This window comes from Calidris pugnax, unplaced genomic scaffold (assembly GCF_001431845.1).
Source record: "Calidris pugnax isolate Ruff unplaced genomic scaffold, ASM143184v1 scaffold188, whole genome shotgun sequence".
Lineage (NCBI taxonomy): Eukaryota > Metazoa > Chordata > Aves > Charadriiformes > Scolopacidae > Calidris > Calidris pugnax.
Window position 1 is genome coordinate 11453619 of NW_015091257.1, and position 14856 is coordinate 11468474.

General features: G+C 38.8%; 1 protein-coding gene across 1 annotated transcript in view; it reads left to right on the forward strand.

Annotated features, from left to right (window-relative positions):
- Positions 1-14856, forward strand: part of EGFL6 (EGF-like-domain, multiple 6) — a 54537-nt gene that overhangs the window by 22815 nt on the left and 16866 nt on the right. Inside the window, exons 6-8 of the mRNA XM_014960178.1 lie at positions 3110-3229; positions 6186-6320; positions 8008-8130. Coding sequence (XP_014815664.1) covers positions 3110-3229; positions 6186-6320; positions 8008-8130 — 378 coding nt within the window. The remainder of the gene's footprint in view (positions 1-3109; positions 3230-6185; positions 6321-8007; positions 8131-14856) is intronic.

Below are 14856 nucleotides of genomic sequence, written 5' to 3' on the forward strand. Positions count from 1 at the left end.
TATTACGGTTTGCCCAAGGGGAACATCTGAACTTGAGGCATGATTCAAGCTCGTGATTGCTTCTTCCCATGTTAACAGAAGTAGTTCCCCTCTGTCTTCCCATAGAGTTTCCTGAAGATCCATCCTCCTGTTTTCAGGATGTTCTTGATGTTTCTGACATTTTCACTTTTTTTTGTTTAAAAAATTCTTTTTTTTTTTTTTTTTTTTCAGCTGTGCCGTTCCATACAGATATTTTGGCTTTGAATTTCACAAAACGCTAAGTAACATGGTGACAGCCCTTTATAGAGTCCACTGGACTAGAGCAGATGCATCAGTTGGACAAGAAACCTAGAAGGTCTCAGTTTCAGAGGTCTGTTGCAAAGCAATGGACTTAGCTGTAGGGGGTTCAGTGCAATCTTTCCCATGGATGTGTCAGAGAACCACAAACTGTGAAAGGCTTTAATCTCCAGACCTTGGAGACAATCACACACCAGGCAGGGTGTCCATTTGGTGAGCTTGCTGTCAGTTTTGGGATAGGTGGAAAAATACCCAGCCTTGGCAAACGCTCACAGGAGTGCAGGGTCAGCAGCTCTGGGGCAGGCAGAAAAGCCAGAGCTCCTAGTCCCTCTCTCTTATGGCAGGCAAACCAAAACTTCTGCAGAAGGTGCCTGGGGCCAGAGCTTTTTGAGGGCTTCCGTTCCCTGCATCACAGCTCAGGGTTGTGCCTCTGCGTTACTAATCATGGTGGGTATCACCAGCAGACAACAGCTGCGGGGCCCCAAGAAATGGATATGTATTCCTTCCATTTCTTCCAAGATAATTTATATATCTGCTGACATCATACGCCAAGCAGTTTTCTGTCAGGCCGCTGTCTTATGGACAGCTGAAGTTGGCAGAAGCCAGAACTATAGTTACAAGAAACTGTCCTGCCTCATTTCGCTTTGAGCCCAGCGGCAGCTTTGTCCCATTTGTCCCTCGCTCCTCCTGCTCTGAGCACAGATGCTTGCTGCAGCCATGCTTCATCTCTCCAAGTCAGAAAATTAGATCCAGGCTGTTATTAACCATTTCTGCTTGATTATTTTTAAGGCAGTCTTAGATCAGAACTGTTTCCCTGATATAAGAAACACTGCATTTGTACCAAATGGGCAGTTGCATGTTGCAGGTTTCCCATGGAAGAGAAATCTTCATTCTTCACAGCTCTGGTTAAGGGGGCAAAACCCTTGATGCTCATCCAGCTTGTACTTCATCGGCCCAACCTATCTGCCACCTTCCAGTTCTGAAAAGCCTTTATTTTCTTAAGCAAAAATATGATTATGAAGTAGTGAATTATTTACTCAAGTAGAAATCATTCTTGGTTAAGTCTACTAGCCTCCCATTTCACTTGATGCTAACTTAAGCTTGTGCTCAGCTGAAATGCTGGGTTATTTAACCAACTGTAGAAACTCATCATTTTATTCAGGCAAACATTTTGAGTGTATTATTGCTCCTTTTGAATCAAATTCTCCATGAGGTAAGTCTCCTTCACAAGATGAAGTCCACCTAGCCTGAGCCGTCAGACTTATCTGCAACCATGCCAAGGGACCTTGGAGTTGGAAGAAGGGTATCAGAAAAATGTGGCTTTGGGCCACAGAGAACCATTGTTTAAGATAGTTAGTAGGATAGTACCTAATACAAAATCAGTCAAATTTTGCAGGAATTTCTATACTAGGCCTGATTAACTGTTCATCTCAACCAATATTATGACTAACCAAAGCCAGCAACAGAAGCTTCAAACAAAAGACAAAACAATTACCAGTTAGAGAAGTATACTATTTAGTAAGTTTCTTTATTGCCACTTAGGAAGTAGATAATATGACAAAGTATTATGATTTACAGTCTGTCTTTTTTTTCATTCTTACCTCCTGCTACTGTGTATGTTCTCATTCATACAAAAGTAAAATACTTTTGCAAATACAGTGAATTCTTGGCCTTGAATATTTATCACATAGCCACAGAGTCTAAACAAATCAGCTTAAGAAAAATAATTTTAGCACAGGATAAACAGATCAATTTTAATAGCACACAGAACTAATATGTGCTATGTTTTATATTCAAATCACAAATAATATGGCTGTAGCTATATATGTACCTGCACACATCATTGTATTTTCTATACACTCTGTTATTATGCACCATTCTGAAAGTGCTGGTACTTCTAACAATAAACATATTGCATTTTGGAATAAAATTAATATATTTTCCTACCCAAGCAGTAGCCAGTATTCAAGTTCTCGCAGTTGGTTTCTGTCTCTAGTAAACTGACAACCGTTCCAGGCTTTTCACTTGCAAAGGACCTAAATACAGTTTTGTTTCCTTGAACACTACCTGAGTGAAGTAGCTGGAAATACTTTCTTTGCACACGCCTCCATCTATTCAGTAAACACTTCCAAATACTACTTCTCTCCCTGGCATCAAAACACTAATGATTTTAGAAATATCTCCCTACATACTTAATACATTTGTCCTACTTTTTTTAACCTCTCATAGGTCTCTCAGACAAGGTCCAGACCCCTACAATTCTCTTTAGAGGTTGAGCAGTCGTCTCCAGTAACTCATACTCCTCACCAATCTGTGGCAGCCAAGATGTACTCTGGGTAGTGCATCTTTAGATTCAGATACTTGTTCCATGAAGGATCAAAATAAGGGACAATTTCTAAGTCCCTCAAGCTAAATATTTTTAAAAATCAAATTTGGTACTAGAAGCATGTTTAATGGTAACCATAAAAACATTTCAGTAGCAAATAGCAGTTTTACCCATTGTAAAACTGTCACAATGGAAAACGTAAAAAAAAAACCCACTTTTTTCTGCTCTGAGCAATTCTGTCTCTGAATCAAAAAGGCAATATTAAGAAGTCACAGAAATGGGAACAGAGGAATATGAGCAGAAAAGGGAAGTACAAAGTGAAGGGAAAAGGGAATCTAAGATCTGTCTCTTGGACTGCTATATTGTTAATGTATGAACAGCTTTGTTAATGATGAATGGAATTCTATTGTTGTTATTAATTTTCTGCATTCATCCAGATATAAATTTTAAGTGTGTGATCCCAGCCTAGATTTTCACTCTTTTTGTTATTTTAAACACTGTTTTCAGGTTCTAGGACATGTGCCATGGTGAATTGTCAATATGGATGTGAAGAAGTCAAAGGGGAGGTACAGTGCCTTTGTCCATCAGGTGGCCTTCAGCTGGGACCGAACGGAAGGACGTGCATGGGTATGGTTAGAGAGCTCGCTCTCAGCTTCTTTTCTGTAGGATCTCAAAAACTTAAGAGTCTGGGGAAAGGTTAATAAGTAGTTACCTGAATAACGTTTCTTGTTACTCACAGTGTGATGTAAAGCTTGCATGCTTTTAAAAAAAAACTGTTCTTGTAATATTGGCCATGTAATTCTTTTGGGTAGTCCCATCCCCAATAAATAATTAAAGTTTTGACATAATTTGGAGTCATTAACAGATTTAGTTTCTCCCTATTGCTTTGAGGTCTAAAGTGCTTTACTTGCAGGAAGCTGTCCTCCTGATATAATCCATTGGAGGATTTGGGGATTGTGCTTGGAGGGGAGATGAGTCGCAACACAAACTGCTGGAATTTTCTCCAGAAGTATCAATATCATTTTTCCTGTGGGTTTCCTGTGTGATGAAGAAAGCATTTCTTACATCACTTGGTAGTATTCTGTGGCAGTGGTTTTATATTGTCATCTGACAAAGTGGTGCTGTGGCATTGTAATCCAGTGCAGGAATTGTACCCATTTTAATACTGAAGCTAAATTAACACATTGCAAACCCCAATAGATGTGAAGCAAACCCTCCAAAGCAGGGACCACTCCAACACCTAGAGAATAAGGGACAGTGAAGAGAACGTTAGGAAAGAGTTCCCTAAGGATGGGGTGATCCAGAAGCCAGGAATGACCCCAGCATCGGCAGAGATGTGCCCTGTGTCCAGGGTCTGTCCAGGCATCTTTCCAAATGCAGGAATATTCTTGTTGCTGTTCATCACAGGAAAGCCTGAAAGTTTCTGAAAGTGTTTGTTTTTCACACCAGATACTCTTTGTTTTAAATTTAAAGGAAATATCGCTTTATGTGTGCTTTATGCAATTGCATTTTAAAATAGGACCAGTAGCAGAGCTTCATATGTGAAAAAACAAAAACAAACAAACACCAAAAGGATTTCTTCTTCAGAATACCTTTAGCTACTTCTTGAATTGCAAGTTGTCTTTTTGAATCAGTAAGTACATTGTCCTGCAAAATGCTAACTTGTAGCATTTGAACAATTTTAATTTGGAAAAAAATCAGCCAGAAAAAGGTTTTCATTTCCTTCTTTCCTACTTTCCCTCTTTCCTCATCTAGCCTTTCTTTCCTAGTCTCACTTGGCCTGTAGGGTAACAACCCTAGTCAACCCCAGGGAATGATATTTTGGGGGGGGGAGGTTTAACCTTTATTCCACTCAGGCAACATAGGAATTGCTTAAAGTTGCATAAAAATTACAGCTGGGAAATGTTTTATTTCCCAGAGCTGCCCAAAATACAATGGAAGACAGAGAATGGAAATTTCTCCATGGAGGTATTCAAAAGCCACCTGGACGTGGTCCTGGGCAACCATCTCTAGGTGTGCCTGCTTGAGCAGACTGGATGACCTCCAGAAGTCCCTTCCAACCTCAACCATTCTATGATTCTGTGAGAAAACTTTTTGCAACAGATGGAATTTACTAAAATGTCTTCAGTAACATACCTAGTGATATTGATGATTTCACATATTTTTACATTATTTCTGTCACGATGGTGCAAATCCTCCAGATCATAAAAGGCAGGTTGAACATGATACCTTACAGGCAAAGAATAACGGTAGCTAACCCATTTCAGATGCTGCTTACCAATAACATACTGGTTGAATGATTTCTGCAGCTTAATGGATCTTTTAGATGTTGAGAGGTTTAACATTCAAACATAAAATATTAATTTTGGTTCCAGTGGTCAAAACATTACACTTAACTTTTCAAAGAGAAGATGAAATAAATGCATCAACCAAGAGACAGAGTTGTGTAGAAGGACAGTTACTATGTGAATTGTTCTCCTTAACACACAGCTGTAATATCATCATGTATGAAGATCATATGGCCTGGGACTACTTTATTACTTTTAGGAGCTCTCAAATAAACCCATATGGATACTTGGCTCAACTTCCAAACTATAAACACTCCAACATGAGAACAGTATTTCTTTCTTTCAAATGAAATGAGTTTGTAATTGGAAATGTCCTGCTTTGAGTAATCAGCAAGGCTCTTGGAGGTTAACATGTTTGAATTATGTAAGAGCTATTTGAAGGTGGACATTGTAGACATATGCATTTACATACAATAGACGAGTAGTTCTTTTAAGTATCTTATTGAATTATTCAGGCAACTATTTTTATACTTCTGTATATTAGGTGATAATGATAAAAAGACTGACTGGTGCCCAGCAGTACTCCACAGGGGTTCTAAGCTGTCAAGGGCAGCAGTGTGCTGTGTCACTGCTGTGTGCAAAAATGTGATAGGGAAGGACAAATGCCAAATGTCATAATTGGCACTATTTTAAATTTGATGTTGCAACAAAACAAATCAAATTAGTAACATTTAATTACAATGGTCATTGAATAACATTCTTGGGCTCCTCCCATACCAAGCTCCCTCCCTCTTGCTCCAAAACATCTGTCCCTGTCATCTGCCTTGTTGGGTAGACCACTCTCCCAGCAGGAAACTCCCTGCTATGTCTTGACTTCACCCAGCAAGGGTGAAGAGATTCAGTAGAAGAGCTGCTGCTGCTCTCATTTGCCTGTTTCTGGGGCTTTCTCAAACTATTCTCTGACACTTCCTTTCTTGGGGCAATAATGGAATTTGTGGAGTTCCTTCTCGCCCTGCTCCACGACTTCAGGGCAAATCAGTTTCCTCAGCAGGGAGAATCCCCACTGCCAGTTACGCTAGCTTTTACCATGCCAGGTCTCAAAATCTTCCATAAAGCTAGTTCACATTTTTCTGCTTCGTTTGCAAAAGCTGCTCCAAGTGTGAAATTGTACGACTTATTTATTAAACATCTTGTGATAGCCAAGACCAAACCATTCCTGTGCAAATCCCAACTAGTTCTTGCTTTCCCATTTTACCTTCTCATGGATCTGACCAGCATCCCTTCTCCTGCTGTAGACATTGATGAATGCTCCACTGGCAAAGCTGTCTGCTCTTACAACCGCAGATGCGTCAACACATTTGGAAGCTACTACTGCAAGTGCCAGCTTGGTTATGAACTGAAATATGTCAGCGGCCGCTATGACTGTGTAGGTAAGATTTAGCCCATGAACCTTCCTTCTTCATTCTTTTACATTCCCACATCGAGCATCTTTTTTGTCATTGCCTGAAGCGCGTTGGCCTAGTCTGGGGATATTGCCTCAGAAATGGATAAAAGATGTCACACTAAGAATATTCTTGATGGCACTTTGAATTTTTCTCTAGATTTTCTCTGTGGTCTTATGAAAAACCTTATCACTGGCCCTTGCAAATTAAATTACCTCATTGTACCAAGTCAAGATGTGCAAGGGCTTGTAGTACATTAGCAAAAGTTGACTACAAAGATGTGCTACTTCTGGTACAGGTTTAGTTAAAGAGCATTCTTTGTCCTCTTGGCTTCCAATATATGATAAACAAGCAGTCCCACAGTCTCTTTTTTTCTTTAATGATGAATTTGAATCACATGCCTTTATGACTGTAAAAACAATTGTTGGATGGACAGTACAGAACTTCAAAAAAATTTATGAAAGCAGTAGGTTTAATTACTTTTCAAGTCTCTCTTGCATGCCTAAGTTTCTCCCAGACAAAAATAAATACAGGAAAAATGTTATCTTGACACGCCCAGGTGTTAAAACAAATGTCAAAACACCTTTACTCCTGTTTTAATCCATTAGCTGAATTTCAATCCATTAGCAGTTGACTACATGAGGGCCTGGAAAGTCTGGAACTACTACAAGAAGTGCATACAAAAGAGAATTCATGGGCTTTGTTTATATTTGCTTGGTATTGGAAGTTAGGGGTTGAAGGGAGAACATAAGGCAGGTTTTGGAGACTCAAGTTTGCATATCCTGTTGTATGCAAATCCTCAAAGTTATAAAGTGGAAAAAAATACTTTTTCTTACAATATGTGTGCATGGGGGAAAAACTGGGGAGGTCTCAGCAGTCAGGATTTTGTCTGCAAACCTGAATCTCACTCTCAGACTTACCATATTTCTGAGTGAGTCTTCCTGATGCTTGTCTCATAGCTGACTTACATTATGAGTGGATCTGTCAGCTGCTAAAAATGAAGCAATATGGATAAAATGCAAGTGGTGTAAAAGTTTGTGCAATGACTTGGCTCCCTCATGTGGGAGAAATCAGAAACATTTTTGTCATGTAGCAAAATAACAGAAAAGGGGAACAAAATCAGTTGCTCTTGATGCCTGTATATTTTGCTGTGAATTGAACTTAGTATTTTCTACTAGTTTTTTCCTGATTCTATTTTTTTCATACAGCATCGCGTGTATGCTGGAATGTTAGAGGTAGATAGAAGATCTCAACATCTTGCCATGCTCAGGATTACTTTCCATTGCATTTCTTCTAGAGTGAATCAAAAAAATGAGAAAAGTTTGGTGAATTGGTTTTTCATTGCTGTTACATGTTGTCTTTGTGCCTTTTGCATTTTGTTAATAGAAGAGTGTGTACAACCTACAGTTTGAATCCTGTGCTCGGTCAGAAAATCACTACATTCACTTTGTCTTTTGTGGGATGCTCTACATTTTCCATGGATGCATATGGCAGTTGGAGCTGATGTTAAGCATTCTCTCCTACTATGAACTCTTTTGCCTGTGATGGTCTCTGGATCATCTTAATCTAACACTAATGTTTACAATACCTGGAAACAGATGTCCGGCACAAACAGGCTGTCACGAAGCCTGGGTTTCAACAGAAGTTTCACTGAAGCTTTTGTATCTTTCCCTAGATGTAAATGAATGTGTGACAAATACACACAGGTGTAACCTCCATGCAGAGTGCCTCAACACTGAAGGATCCTTCAAATGCAAATGTAAACAGGGCTACCGAGGAAGTGGATTTGATTGTGCTGGTGAGTACCATTGGATGTCCTACTATAAAAGTAGTACTATATTGTTTTTTTCCTATAATTGATGGTTATAAGTCATTTTCTTGGAAATGCCATCCTGAACAGTGCTGCAATATCTACTAAGCAAGACCTTTCCACAAAATAATTTATTGATTGTACAAGTCATTGCATAGTTAATACAAGTATTATTTGTTCACATTGATTTTGCCAATGAGTCCCCAAGTCTCAAAGTATCACTAGGAATTGCAAATAGAATGCAGAAGAGAATTTGGCCTGAAGAAACAGAGAAAATAACTTCAAAAAGTCTACTGTATACTTTACTTCAACTCCCATGGCTAGCCTCTTGGAGATCTGTGCAGTGCCTTCCAGAAGAGTTTCAAGGTAACTTAGCAAAAAGTAAGAGAAGGGAGAAAAGCCATTACTTTTGTGCTAAACTTTTTTCACTCATAATTTTGCCTTTGTTTGTCTATTGAATATTGAAGACCTCCTACAAAGATGTCATTACCTGGTTCTAACTGAATATGACCCTCCAAGAAGAAAGAAAGAAAGGCTATTCTTGTATTCATATTTAAAATGAACCGGTTTAATTTAATACCTTTATTAAACCTGGCAGAAGTTTCTCCTGCAACATCCTGAGATGTTTTTCTCAGGAGAACATCTAAGTCCTGCTCAATTTTTTTGAATATAAGACATTGTGAAAACTTTGAAAAAAGTTCTTGTCTATAGCAAATGAAGTCTACATAATGTATAAACCTTTTTCCCTGGGTCTTTGTCAAGTAATTCTTAATCAGATATTTATTATAATTATACTTCCTGGTTAGAGATGTTCTGTGAGTCTCATTACATTAACATTAATCAAGTTCCTACTCCCATTATAATAGTAATTGAAATTTCCAACATCACACCAATAAGTTAAACATTCATGAAGTTTCTCCTTCCAGTAAAAAATGTTGACTTTTAACAAGAAAAACTAAACACACAAAAGCCTGAATAGTACTGAAAGGTTTGTTTCAGACACAGATTGCCACAGTAGAGCTGTTTAGAAGGTTCTTCAAATTCAGTGTTATGAGCCAGTTTCCTTGCTAGACCACATCCCTTGTGATGTGGGACTGCAGCTCACTGCAACAGAAGGATGCAGTGGGGCTTGAGACCTGACTGAATATAAAAGCAGACCGACACATCTTTACATGGTTCTGTTAAAGCAAATGTACCATAGACTAAATGTTAAATAAATACACCTTTGAGAAAAAAGGTCTTTTTTTTTTTCCTTTTTAATGAGAAGCTGAAAATTTCAAAGGAAAATCTCCTTTTGCCTAAGTCTATGCATAAAATATTCTTTCCTCAAGCAGAAATGATTCAACAGGAATGCATGCTTAAATATGAACAAAAGAAATATTTTAGCTTGTGGAGAGGATATGACACATTTTTTAATGTCTAGCCCTGTAAAAAAAAATCAGTGCTGAAGACAGATGCTTTCTGTCTTCTTACTGGTGTGTCTATAAAATTGTTTGCTCTCTCTATGCATGCTTCCTCATGTCATATTTTCAATTACTGATGTGCATTAGTTATTTAGAAGAGGAAGGAGCTGTGCATTCATAAACTTAGCAGAACACGCTGAATGGAAAAAAGATTTAATACAAGTGAGGATAGAAGAATAACAGACAGTAATGAGAGAAATCAGAGCCATAGGCAGAAGGTCAAAAGGCAAGGTTCTAGCTAGAAAGATGTATGGAACAATGGGGGGTGGAAATAAAGTCAGTGGTAGGTAAAACCTGAACAGCAGTGGTGGTAAATTTCTCTGGTGGTAATTCCCACACACACCTTGGTTTTTTTAAGCAAAGAAGAGGAGGTTCTTTTAACGTTGAATGCTTCAGTAGTTGATTGTTACTGCAATCCTCAAAATAGTCTAATCTGCATAACTGATGGGGGTAGGATGTGTGTTTTGCTATTAGGGAAAATGTTTTTTTGAGTAGTGACACAAACACCAATTAGATGTACCAACCCGCACTGAAATGCTGTGTTCTCCATGTCATACAGCAATTGTGGAAAACCTTTGGCTCTACTGAGGTCAAAGAAAGTTTTGCTGTTGGGTTTAACAGGATAACACCATCCTGGGAGTTTGGGGGCTGGAGGCTGTAGCTTCACGTTTCTTTTGGTGGCAGCAGCTGCAGCTCCTGCAGGCCATCCCAGGTCCCAACAGATGGGCCTGGGACTGTGCTGCAGCTAAAAGAAAGGCTTGGTGAATACACCCTCACTACTCCATATTATTATCCTCACAGGGTGGGAATCTCATTTCCACGGAGAACCATTAATCCTTTATAGCAATTGTCTCTAATATATAACAAATTGGCTACCATGGCAGCAGTATTAGCTTTTTCTAACAAATGAAAAACATTTTAATATATAGTGTTATTTTTAGAGTAAGAAATGAGAGTAACTAAGCGCGTTGTTTGTAATGAAACTTCCATGGCTACATCTCCTCATGCTAACAAATAACCTAATAAGTGAGGTAATGTAAAATTCATCTTCGCATAGAAGGTGGGGGAAATTTAATTTGTATGTCAGTATACTAACTTAGGAGAAAGCTGCTGAAACATCAGGCTGCAAACAGTGCTGCTTGTATGGCTAGGACTTGTGATTGTTAAGACACCCTTTTGCCATTCATTACTCCTATACACGTGAAACATTGGAGACTATTGCTGCACTGTCTCTAGCATACATTTAATTTGAGACTTCATAGAGGTATAACCTTTCAAATGCTCCCCAAAAGGGTCCTAGCCATTTCCACATCTGGCCTCTATCTTGCTGCAATCTGTTGCTGTACTCAGGTTCATGTGTTTCCTGATTTCCTATTGTGCATTGAAAAACCACATTTCCCTCACCACATGCTTCTATGTCTATTCCAGCTTTTATTTAAGAGTAGGGTCTCACAAGGTTCCATAAGCAATTAAGATTCCTTGGGAAAAATGAACCTATTTTTAATTCAAGTTTCTGGTAGGAAGCTACAAAATAACAGGAAAAAGCAGTATTAACTTAAAGCCTACAACCTTCAGGCGTTACTCTTCGGAGCTCAACAATGGCACTCTTGTTGTTGCCCGGCTAGAGGAAGAAGTTACTATTCTTCATTATGCTTTGCTGCCTATATAAATGGGCATACAGTTACAACAGCTCTCTTTGTCCCTCTTGTATTACTCAGGTTCCTTTTTTTGCTCATAGGATAATCCCAAAAAACTCATGCATGATTTTGCTTTCTTATTACCTTGCCATTCCTGAGTTGGGTTTGACATCATAAAATTTCAAAACTTAAAAAGTGATTCTGGTCCTCTCACTTGTGAAATTCTTATGATTCAATTCACTGTGGAGCCAATACTGCTGTCATCCTTTAATGAGTAACACTTTAGCTTTTGTCATCCCACATTTCCTACTGGAAACATTGCTGGCTGGTGTCATCATGTATTAAGCACAGTTCAGTGTGATGAACTTGCCCTGATTTCTCAAAGCATCCTTCCCTAAATAGGATGGTAAAAATTTTAGAAATAAAACAGGCTAGGAATATATATTAGTACATTATATTCCGTGGTGCTTAAAAGAGAGTAATAGGCTATAATCTGTTTTTTAACCTATCTGTGAAAACTTTCAGACTCTCCAAGAGAGTCATCTTTCATTATGAGGTTGAGGACTTTTTAGACTGATTTCTGAAACTGTGTCCTGCTGATATAATCTTTACTCACATCTACAGACTCCCCCTAAATATGGCAAACAATTGTCTGTGTCTCTCATCCCCTCTCCAGCTTTTATATACAGAAGCCACAAAGGGAGCTACAAAAGGACTTGTAAGCCAATCTCCTAGGCTTGTAACTTACCAGATTTTTAAATATATTGCTGGGTATGAAGGTGGAAGCAGTGCAGTGCCTGCTGGAGTGCAGAGCAAGCTGTCTCCTATTGCAGTCCCCTTATGTTCAGAGCCCCAGCCAGCACTGGCTGCACTCACAGAATGTGTGGGAGGAAAACAGATCACTGTCTGTCCCTCTCCTGTATCATCCCCAGAGTATTTCCCTTTACACAATGCAGCACAGGGACAAGAGGTTGGCATCTGCTCTCTATTTTTTTCCAATTCAGCTTTCACAACTTGGTCATTAGGCATCCTACACCAAGCCATTTCTGTGGTCTTATAATCTTGCACCGCAACTGATGACAGAAAAGATTTACTTTTAGCCCTCAGCCACCATTTGCCTTTGTTTTTCCACCTCTCTATAATTCAAAGAAATACTATACCTGTGAAAGCTGAGACATTTTCATACTAGGGCAATAAACACAAACTGTGTAAGAGCAGAAGTATTAATCTACATGCTTCCTGATGGAAGGTGCATAAAGAGCTGGAATGATGTGCACTCCCTTTCTTTTCACTTTCTAAAATTCTCTATGCAGTCACACGGATGAATAAATGCACAAATATTTGTGAGCAACACCTGTGCATTTATATACATGTCTCGGGGTGAATTGTTCTGAAAAATCACTGCCTCAGCTGTAGCACCCCAGATCATCAGAGAAGGTGAGCTGTTCATTCAGGCAAGTCCACAGGCAGTGGATTCAACAGAACAGGCTGAGTTTAAGGTGGCCTATCCATACACTGGCTTATTCTTCCTGCAATTTATGGGTAGCCATAAAAAGCCTTAAATCCACACCTCTGGCTACTCTAAAGCTGAATGCAGATTATAAGGGTACTAGTGATATATCCTAATATACACTTGGTGTCTAGTCCCTCTTCGTCCCCATGAGCATGCAGATTTTCGTATTGCAGAAGCAAACTGGAGTCTGCAAGCATGTGGGGATTATACACTTTCATCTCTCTATGTTTGTCACTCCTGACAGTTGATTTTCTGCACTGCTTGGTTTTGCACATACAAGAAGATTGGTTTTCTGACACCACAGAATTTATTATGTTGAGCTATAAGAATTTTTCATTTCAGTAGGAAGACTTCAAAGCAGAAACTGAAAGCAGATGTTCAGGTTTGCTGAGCAGTCAGTCCTGGCTTGAAAACCTCCATAACCTCTTTATTAACAACCTCAAATTTCTTGTTCCTGATTGTAAAGAGGAAATTTGTTTGGAATGAAGCTTTCCTGTTAATTTTTATTGCTGCATACTGAGTATAGACCCAGAGAATCTTATATCCTTCATGACATCATCCTCCAGAGGAAAGGCTCACTTAGTGGAGTATTAGAAAAAAGTTTACTTGCAAGTATCTGACAAGCAAGACTACAAGTTTTATCCAAAGGAAACGAAAAACAAAATCCTCAATTTTGATTTATTTTTTTTTATTGGCATCCATTTACTTTATGCCTCCAACAGCAGCCTCAGAATATCTGAATACTCCAGTGAGAACACCAAGAGAGTCTGATTTTGTTCCTGGGATACTAAATAGCATGTAGTTGCATTTGCAATAAATAAAATGTGATGAAGTCACAGTGATGGGATTGTATTTTGCAGGAGTGAATATAAACTCAGAAAACTTTCCCCTTCTCCTACTAGACTACAGTTCTATTTTAATAACTAGTGTCTTTTATTCTGCTATGTTTCTATGAAAAGAAGCACACGGAAAAAAGTACTATCCAAGGTTATAAGTCCAGTCCATCTGTCCCAAAATGCTACTATAAAGTTTTTATTATTACAAAGTGAGGAGCAAAATAGGAACACATTCTTGTGCTGGTAATGCAATCACTAGACAGCAAAAGCAGAGGGAAATAAAAATAGCTGACTTTCCCTACCATTTGCGATCCCAAAAGGCTGTAGGCATTACAGCATCAATACCGATAGAGAACCAAAGATAGGAAGCAGTGTATTATATAATATAGCCTTATAATAAGGCTATTCTGACACACTTGTGGAATTGGTCTCCATCTATGGAAAAGCCTTTGTTCAGCAGACTGAAACTGCTCAGCTCTCATTATTTCCATGTCCTTTATACTTCATATAAAGGACTGAAACCACAGAAGGCTGTCAAACTGCAGTAGCTTAGGACATGGTTGTGCTATCCTACTTACCAGTCCTTTTTCCTAACCCACAAAGATTCAGGCTGAGGCCAACACTAGACTGCTGAGTATATAATTGCAAGGTCATGTCATAGCAGTCATGAAATCTTGACTTGATTCAAAAGCCTCATTGTCTCAAGCCTCAAAATCCATTGCCACGGCCTTTAAACTCCAAGGACACTCTCTTCCTCGGTAGCTCTGGTGCTATGACAGATAGGGACTTGGCTAACTCTCATGGAATCCTTATGGTGGGGTGGGATCATCTCATAAACTACAACTCCTCAGATTTATGTCTTCTCTAAAACTTGCATTTTTTTCACACAAACCCTTCTAGGCCTAGTTTTGGCAAAGTGATGTTGAACAGCAACTAATGTTGCTGGTAAAAAGCAACAACTGCAATACTGCCATAATTTCTCCTGTGAATATGCTTTGTAGTGTACACGTACCTTGAACAAACTGATTCAAAGTAGCCCTGGTTTTATCCCTTATTTATGATTTGGCCATCAGCACAAAGAGCCATTAGTCTTTGTCAGATGACAGAAGAGTAGATCTGGAAGGGACTAAAAGAGATCAGCTAGTCTGTTCTTTTCCTCTGAGGCAGATCACATCCAGCATATTAGTGACAGGTCATAGCATAAAATTTTTTTAAAACTTCTAGTTCAAATAATCAAATAATCCCATGGTTTACTATCCTACAGC